The sequence below is a fragment of the Diachasma alloeum genome, unplaced genomic scaffold, assembly GCF_001412515.2.
Source record: "Diachasma alloeum isolate Michigan unplaced genomic scaffold, Dall2.0 Dall_scaffold_00299, whole genome shotgun sequence".
Taxonomy (NCBI): Eukaryota; Metazoa; Arthropoda; class Insecta; order Hymenoptera; family Braconidae; genus Diachasma; species Diachasma alloeum.
In genome coordinates, this window is record NW_021680438.1 from 1,164,970 (window position 1) to 1,174,276 (window position 9,307).

At 36.2% G+C, this 9,307-nt stretch overlaps 1 protein-coding gene across 3 annotated transcripts in view; it reads right to left on the reverse strand.

Annotated features, from left to right (window-relative positions):
- Positions 1–9,307, reverse strand: part of LOC107039421 (protein scalloped) — a 239,001-nt gene that overhangs the window by 53,699 nt on the left and 175,995 nt on the right. For all 3 annotated transcript variants that reach the window (XR_001460958.2, XM_015259021.2, XM_015259020.2), the window contains 2 exons: positions 4,051–4,175; positions 1,098–1,236 (listed from right to left, as the gene is read on the reverse strand). Coding sequence is in view for 2 of the 3 variants with exons in the window: in XM_015259021.2 (XP_015114507.1) it covers positions 1,098–1,236; positions 4,051–4,175 (264 nt within the window). In the remaining variant the exon portion in view is untranslated. The remainder of the gene's footprint in view (positions 1–1,097; positions 1,237–4,050; positions 4,176–9,307) is intronic.

Genomic DNA, 9,307 nt, shown 5'->3' on the forward strand with positions numbered 1-9,307 from the left:
AGAAGGAAGATGGGATGTACAGGGGGATGAAGAGGGGGCTCTGGAGACCGAGGCGTTATTGCTTTGGCTCTGGTGGAGAGGATAGTCCACGGCGGTTATAAGGTGGTGATGGTGGAACGACGGTCTCTCTCCCATGTACGAGGCAATATCGAGGCGGTCACGTAGACTGACCTCAGTACTGTGCAATAACGACGGCTCTACTGGTACTATTCCCACCTACACCACAGGCACCAATACCACTAGACAGGGGGGAGGGGGGGGGCTGGTATTGTCTCTTTTACGACGATTTGTACACGATTTCGGTAGACGCTAATATTTTGTTGATTGACCCATCAAACTTCAGGGCAATTGCATGTTCAACAACGCCAAGGGGACTGTTTTTTTTTTATTCATATTTCTTTCCTACTACCACTACGGTTTTATAGGCTCCCCATTCGTCTGCCTTGCCTCTCCCACTTCTCTCTTCTGATTTTTATCTGCGTTACCATGGGCCGTCTTACTCTTAACTGTACCCCATTCGGGCTAGGACTGCACATCTTTAAATTATTTTAAGAAGGGGAATTCTCGTCTTTCTGTTCCTCAAAAATTCCGAGTCGTATTAAATTTTCAGTGAAATCGAAATCGATTCACTGAATTTTAATTTTTTTAACCCTGTGTAATAATCTAATAAAAATTACAATATCTTTATGAAATTTTTACTCAAAATATTGCAATGTCTACCAGCCTCACGCCTATTTTATTTTTTTACCGGAGTTGTCATAAAAATTCCTGAAACACCAGTACTCATCCGAATCATTCCAATATAAGGGTAAAATTCGATGGACATTTTTATCCGTTTTTATCTCAGCAGTGATTAAACCCAAATTAATCGCATTGATATACTTTCCGGATGAAATATTTCTATCAATGCCATGATTTCCCTTACAGTATTCAATATTGCCAAATCACTAAATCAAAAAGACAAATCTTGAATAAATCTCACCACCTTCAAAATAAAACTTCTCCCAGCATTCCCTTGAATGCTCCCAGCATTTCCCTTAAATTAGGAATAAATAATATCTTCCGAAAAAAATGTCAAAATTTTTAACGCCACTCACCATACATTTTTCCCTCGTCGGAGAGAATAATTTTGCGTCGTCCGCATGGTGGATAAATAGTGAGGGCCTCCTGGAAGCTCTGCTCGATATCCGGCGACCAAACACCTTCCGCATCTGCCGCCGAGAGGTCCTTCTCGTCCTAGAATAATGAAAAAACCCCAGGATGAGCCACCGCAAACCCCAACAAAACACGTTAATCTCTACGAAGCAAGCTCTCTCCATAATGAAGTGATATTGCACATCTCCTTGAAATTCTCCCGCCCGACTCTTCGACCTTTTCCAACCCCCGGCATTGTTTCTCTTCTGCCCCTGAAGGATCCTTTATAAAATACCATAAGGATTCTACGGTGAACCTAAAACTCAGGTGAAGTAGTGACTGAAAGGAGGACTAGTGAGAGTGAGAGAGACAGGATGGGGGGGTGGGCAGGGGTGGCCTTTTGTCTTTGGATTTAAAAACACTGGAACGCGCAAGGTGTGTTCGATAGAAGAGGGAACATACCCGTAGTGAGTTGGGTGCTTTTGGGACGAACAAAGGAGCAGAGAACATTCTTGGCACGCCATTCAACCATGAAGCGGGGAGGTGGAAGCGCTAGAGACGAAAGAGCACCGACTTGTGAGGCAAGTGAGGAGGGAAGCCAGAGGTCGAGTTTTTCGCAACATGTGCCAATCTCTGGGATCTCCTCGAAGGCTAGGATTTCTCCTTCCTCCGACCCTTCCCTCCGCTGTCTCCTCACTTCTTATCGATATTAATCCTTTCGTTCTCTGCGGTTACGTCTGACGATACGAGAGTGCGAGAGGTGGGCTGGAGGACGAATCCTGGAATTTCGAGGGAAACCTTCGTCTGGATATAGACTTTTTTTTTCCTCATCGGTTGTCGGTTTTATATCCACAACCACGGGGTCTTCCCTCGTCGTGTTTATTGGGTTCTGCTGTGTTTATTGCACGTGAGAAGCGTATGATCGGTGGGGAACGGTGGATGGATGTGTCGGTGGGGCCTTCGAGGAATTCCTGGGACGTTCGTTAGCGGGGATATTAGAGAGGTGAAATGCATGTGGGACACCTTGGGCAAGGACGAGACAATGTGATTCACAGGAAGTGAGCTGGCTGATGGATTTAATGGGGGTCGGGAGGGAGGGCGGGTTTTTTGCTTGAGAGGGGATATTCCAGCAGTTTGTTATTTTTTTAGGGGAGTCGTTTCGACGAGTTGTGGGTGAACTTCAGAGCGTTTGGTTAAGAACAATTTTATTTTTGACTGCCAGACAATTTGGTGCGATTTTATCGTTTTAACATTTTGAACACTGCTAGAATTTTTTTTTGTTGTTAAGTACATTGTTAAAAATTTTGTTCGAGTTACACTGAAATTTCAGGAAATCTTAACATTGAAGAATCGAAAATTCCATTGATTTTCTGTTCAAATGATCCGGAAATCAATAAAATACTTGATTTTTTAATTTAATTACTTTGTGAAAATTCAAAAAATTGAGAAAATTTTGGGACAAATTGAAAATTTATGTAATTTTGTTTCTGAATATTCATGTTCCACTAGAAATTCAATCAAGTTGTGAAATTTTCGTTTCACTCCTATTGAAAATCCATGAATTTCCGTGAATTCTACTTGAAACTTGAAATTTCATAACTATTTTTTCTCTAAGTTCGATTCAATATTACTTTCATGTTATTTACTATAATATCTTCCGTGAAATTTCAAAAAATTTCTAACAGTGTAGTTATTTTTGCTAATAAATTAACAATATGCTTCCGAATGGTTATTTTGCACATCATTTCATTGTATCCTGTATAATTGAATGAATTTGAAACATCACATTTGAAAAAACCGTCAGAAAGCTCAGTTTCAGGGAAACTCATGAAAAATTCTAAATTTTAAGCAATCATCATAAAAATCAAAATAACGATTATTGCAAAAGGACATCCAAACAAATTTTTTAAGCCATCATTTAATCAATTCAGAACATTCTTTTTAGTTATCGTAAAAAAAAAAAATTTGAAGTTTTAAAAATTTTAAGAATTAATAAATTAATTAAATTTTAATTAATTGCGATTGCTAGGGCTCAACAATACCTACATTTGAGAAAAAAAAAGATTCAAGTCCATCGATTCGTCAGCGAACTGGCGAAGAAAAATTTGTTTACATACGTACGCACATACGTACGGACACGGTCTATAATTTGCATTTTCAGACTGTTTGGATCATAATGGGTCGATATAACACGAAAAATCCGAAATTAAAATTTCAACGATTACAATGCATCCATTCAGAAGCAACAATCAAATGTTTCAACCATTCTGAACTAAAGTAGAACTCCTCAATTTTTAATGAGTAGATACGGCCAGTCTGTGGTCAGACACGCGATCTTCGAGAGACGTCTCCCACGGTGGGGCGTTCCATATACTTCGATCAAATCGAAAGACTTTTTTTTCAAACTTCAAGGAAAATTGAATATGTTGTTGATTTATTCCATGCATGCTTGGATGGTTACACGGAGAGAAATGTTCAGTAAAAATTACGGAACTCTCACTTCACTCACCGATTACGGAATCGACTCAGAAAATTTAAGTGACGCTATCGTAATTTTTCACAAGAGATTCAGATAAAAATTACGGAATGCTCCGGAAAAATTCCGTGACAGTTCCGTAAAATTTCCTACAACCACATTTCACTCCGGAATTACGGAAAAGATACGTAATTTCTATTGAATATTTCTCTCCGTGTATTAAGAAAAATTGTCTTCTAAATTTATGCGAAATCAAAATTTTCAGGTTGGGTCAAGTGAGTTATTTTTTAAAACTATAACTCGATAAATATCAATTTATCGAAGAAGTGCAAGACAAATTTTTGATTCAAAACACGTGCAAGTTTCGAGGAAAAAAATCCAGGCAGATTAATTACTCTTCTAAAAATTCGGGAGAACGATTTTATTTGTAATGAACTTACATCGCTAATTTCGCCAACATCGAGATTCTTTGTATCCGAGCCGGAGCCGTTGGCGTCGGGCTGCGGCCCGGAACTCGCGGGCGTCCACGGCGAGGAAATGGTGTCGGCTGCAGCCACCGCACTGCCTGCAATTAAACAAAAACAAAATTTACATTACAATCCCTTGAAAACATCCAAATTAATGTCGATTTAGGCATTAAACACACAGAAAAAAAATTTGCTGTCAAATTTCGGCGAATAGTTGTTAAAATTCGGCGACCAGTCGCTCAAAACTGAATGCTGAGTTTGACAGCTGATGCAATCATCAGCTGTCAGACTCTACAAATTATTCAAAGAGTGAATTAACAATAAATTGTCAACCGCTACCAACAAATTGAACCTCCATGGATTGAACCTCCAAAACAATTCTTGAAATTCCACAACAATTTTTTCTTCATTAACAGAATAAATGATTACCAACTCTGTCCCCTCAATTAGATACAAAAGTGAGTTTAAAAATCGGATTACATAACGACATGATAAACCACTGGTTCTTATCAGACTAGTTGGAAAAATGGAGTGATAAGTTTGGAGTGAAAATCACCGCATGAAAAATACAAAAATCCCTCTATCTATTTCCCTCTTCGGTGGCTCAACAAGTGGTCGGTGATATCGCGTATCAGTGCGGCATGGCCAGAGATAGGGGTGGGAGCTACGGCCGTTTCTCGTCGGGCACGCCCCGCCTCTCGAGGGTGGAGTGAAGACCCCAGAGCCCCCAGAACTCTGCGCCAACCCCTCCACCAACATACTCATTCGACTGCCACTGATGCCGCACCGACACTACAACCCCTCGAGAAACAGCTCGTTGGATTAACACCATCCACTCTGGTGAGTATTCAACCCCCTCACCGCTGTGTACTGAGGGTGGTTCGCTCATTCCCCCGGTGATACGAATACGGGAAACTGTGTGCAAACGCTCTCTATCTTTGGTATCTCGGCCCCCTCATGCCCCGTGCTTCTTCACTACAACTGGCGGTCTTTCCGGGATACGCGCGGTTTTCGGCCTGTTCTCGCTGCAGCCACAGACACCACTGTAATTTGCCGTAATCCAGTTCGACTGTAATTTACCGTCTACAATTGAAACCTCGGGGGATGGGAAATATCGGGGCTCATTGATTCTTTAGATTGAGGCGAAGAGAAAAACGATTTCAGAAACGAGGTACTGAATTTTAAAAACACGTGGTTGTAAAGGACATGGTACTCAGAATAAGAGATTGGTTACTTAAGTTCAAGAGAAACATCCCGAAAATTCCGTACCAAAAACCTACTGATTTCAAGAAAAAAAAATCTTTGACTCTCACTGGTGGAAAAAAATTATATTATATATTATATATTATATATTATATATTATATATTATATATTATATATTATATATTATATATTATATATTATATATTATATATTATATATTATATATTATATATTATATATTATATATTATATATTATATATTATATATTATATATTATATATTATATATTATATATTATATATTATATATTATATATTATATATTATATATTATATATTATATATTATATATTATATATTATATATTATATATTATATATTATATATTATATATTATATATTATATATTATATATTATATATTATATATTATATATTATATATTATATATTATATATTATATATTATATATTATATATTATATATTATATATTATATATTATATATTATATATTATATATTATATATTATATATTATATATTATATATTATATATTATATATTATATATTATATATTATATATTATATATTATATATTATATATTATATATTATATATTATATATTATATATTATATATTATATATTATATATTATATATTATATATTATATATTATATATTATATATTATATATTATATATTATATATTATATATTATATATTATATATTATATATTATATATTATATATTATATATTATATATTATATATTATATATTATATATTATATATTATATATTATATATTATATATTATATATTATATATTATATATTATATATTATATATTATATATTATATATTATATATTATATATTATATATTATATATTATATATTATATATTATATATTATATATTATATATTATATATTATATATTATATATTATATATTATATATTATATATTATATATTATATATTATATATTATATATTATATATTATATATTATATAGTTTACATGAATTTTCAATGACAAAAGTCCTTGAAATTTCAGTGAAACGATTGAGAATTCCCAAAAAGTGTTTTGTTGCACTGCAAATTTCAAGAGAAAATTTTTGACAATTTCCAAGTGATCGCAGCAAAATTTTAAGACTTCGAAGTTGAATACGGCGATTTTCGATGAGTTGAGTCTTCGAAAGATATTAATACTTTATTGGTATAATTATTAAAGAACAAAATGAATGTATGCGATATATCTAAAAGTAATAAAACACATTTTTATGAATTTTTCATTCGCAAATTTTTTGTGGGAAAACAACTTATAGGTTAAATCAATAACCATTGGACTCTTAAATAAAGAACCATTGGAGACAATTAAATATTTCACGCAATCAAGGGTGGCGGAGGGGGATTGCACCCATCCCCATATATTCTTATCCTCTTATTTTGCAATTGAATAGAATTTTTTATGCGATTGTGCAATCAGGAAATTCATCGATGGATGCTTTATTGGAATTGCAAGGGAGATTTTTTTCGTAGAATTAGCAACCTGAAAGTGAATTGAAACAATTCATTTGCTAAAATTGAACAACAGGGGATAATTCCAATCAGGAAATCGTTAATTTTGTCGTCTCGGAGCTGTCCTCAGGTTTTTTTTTCAAAATCAGATGCAATGAATGTTTCATGTGGGAATTTGCCCTTGATTAGCGCTCCAACTCGAGCCGCATCAACGAAGGACGAGGGGTTTTGCTCATCTGAATCAAGGAAAAGTTTCACTGGAGAGGAATGCGGAGACGAATACACCAGTTTTCATGAATTCAATTCAAGGAATAATATGCCGACTAAAGGTCCTTGCATCGAGTCAGGAGGCTGGGGAATTATTCTGGAGGTCAAAGGTGATTATGCCTTTCCCCTGAAATTTACAATTTTCATTGTTTCTCTCATTAAATCGTGAATTTTTAATAATGAAACTCCTTGAATAGAATTCAAATTCACGAAATACCAAAATGAAATGCAGTTTCTGCACGGAGAGAAATGTTCAGTAAAAATTACGAAACTCACGATTCACTCACCGATTACGAAATCGACTCAGAAAATTTAAGTGACGGTATCGTAATTTTTCACGTTCGTAATTTTTATCTAAATCTTCTGTGAAAAATGACGGAACGCTCTGGAAAAATTCCGTGACAGTTCCGTAAAATTTCCTACAACCACATTTCGCTCCGGAATTACGGAAAAGATGCGTAATTTTTATTGAATATTTCTCTCCGTGCAAATGTCAAGAAATTTCTCACAATGTCTGCCTATCAAATCCCCATCGACTACAAAATAATTTAAATTGAAATGCAAGAGTTAGTTACTCCTCTTTCATCCTCACCCAAAAACTTCAAAACAAGAACGGAGATAAAAAATTGATTTTCACCGCCGTTGCAACCTAATCCGTCAAAAGCCCCATGCTGCCCCTTTTCTGAAACAAAGGAGTCAAATGATGTTGAACCAGGTCAAAGGTGAGCCTGATCATCAGGGTGTAAAATGAGAGCGCTAGTTAATTGAGACACACAGATGAGGTAAATGTTCATCTTGGTGTGTGCACAGAGAATTTCGAGGGGAGCATTTGGATGGAAATGCAGTATGAAGTTGACTACCAAGTCGTGTGTATGTGTGTTTGGTGGGTAAAACCGGGGCACAGGATGTATAGATCATGGACGCGGTGGGACGCGCATGGTTGCAGTCGCCAGTTTGTATGCGCTCGTCCAGTGTCCAGAAGTACTACAACGGGGAGAGGAGACAAGGGGGCGAAGGGCGGGGAGGAAATAACCCGGTAGAGAAAGCGCAAACCCAGTGTTATGGGGTTGGGAAATGTGCGGATGATGGATAGGGAATGGCTTGGCGTCGAGTTGGCGATATAACAGTTCTGGGGATAGGTGAGAGCACGGGTTAAGGGGGTGGAAGGGGGCGGTTTGGAATGCCTGGCAAGACCGCAGACGTCTAACTACCGGGATAGAGTCGAGTAAACACACTGGGAGGGGTTGAATTGTACACGATCTCTCTCTTCTCACCCCTTGGACTCTGTAAAATTCATTGCACCAGACCCCTCACCAGCCATATAATCCACGTATAATTTTGTTGGGCTTGATGATCGTGGGAGAGCGCCCCTGTTTCATCAGTATTTTGAAGGATCAATTTCAATTTATGGCAGTTGGGAGCAGGGAATTTTTTTACTTTCAATTTCATTTTCGAAGACAATGACAGAATTTTAGGAAAAAATACTGGAAAACTCGAGTTACAGTGTTAACGATTCCTGGCTGAAATTTTGCGGTACACTTTTTGGAAATTTTTATCATATTTTTATTGAAAATTCAGAATTTCATGGAAAAATTAATTAGAACCGTAAAATTCAGTTCAATTCCGTAGCGAAGTGGTAAAACGGTTTAAGTCGACTTATCTACCAGTTGAATTTTTCAAGAATATTTCTAAATCTAAGGGAGACAGCGAAATTTTTGTAATTACATTGTTTGAAATGCAACTAAAATTCCAGAACATTCTGGTCGACCGTCGGCCTGCTTCGAAAATCTCCGGGACCCTTCGGGTCATCAGTCATAAGTCACCGAAACACGCGCGAATCAGTTTAGGCTTAGCCTCTCACCGTACAAGTTTATCTCGGGCAAATCACCTGTACAAGTTTTATATCGCACCTCACCGAGTACAGTAGCTCTTTGAACCTCACCTAGCTCACTAGTAATCAAGTACATCACCGGTCTTTGTAAGATCACCGTTTTGTTCAGTACATCACCTCTGTTGATTAAATTCAGCCTAAATTCAGTGACTCAACGAATTTACAGTGAAAGACAATCATCAATTTAATTAGACATTCAACTATTGAAAACCAAAGAGTGTAAATAGTTTTGACAAAGTGGTTCGATCCCACAAAATAAAGTGTGGTTTTTAAATCCGGCTCATCAGTAATTTTCCCAACAACTCCCTCCACATTTTCATCCCACATCCACCCTAAATTTAGTCAT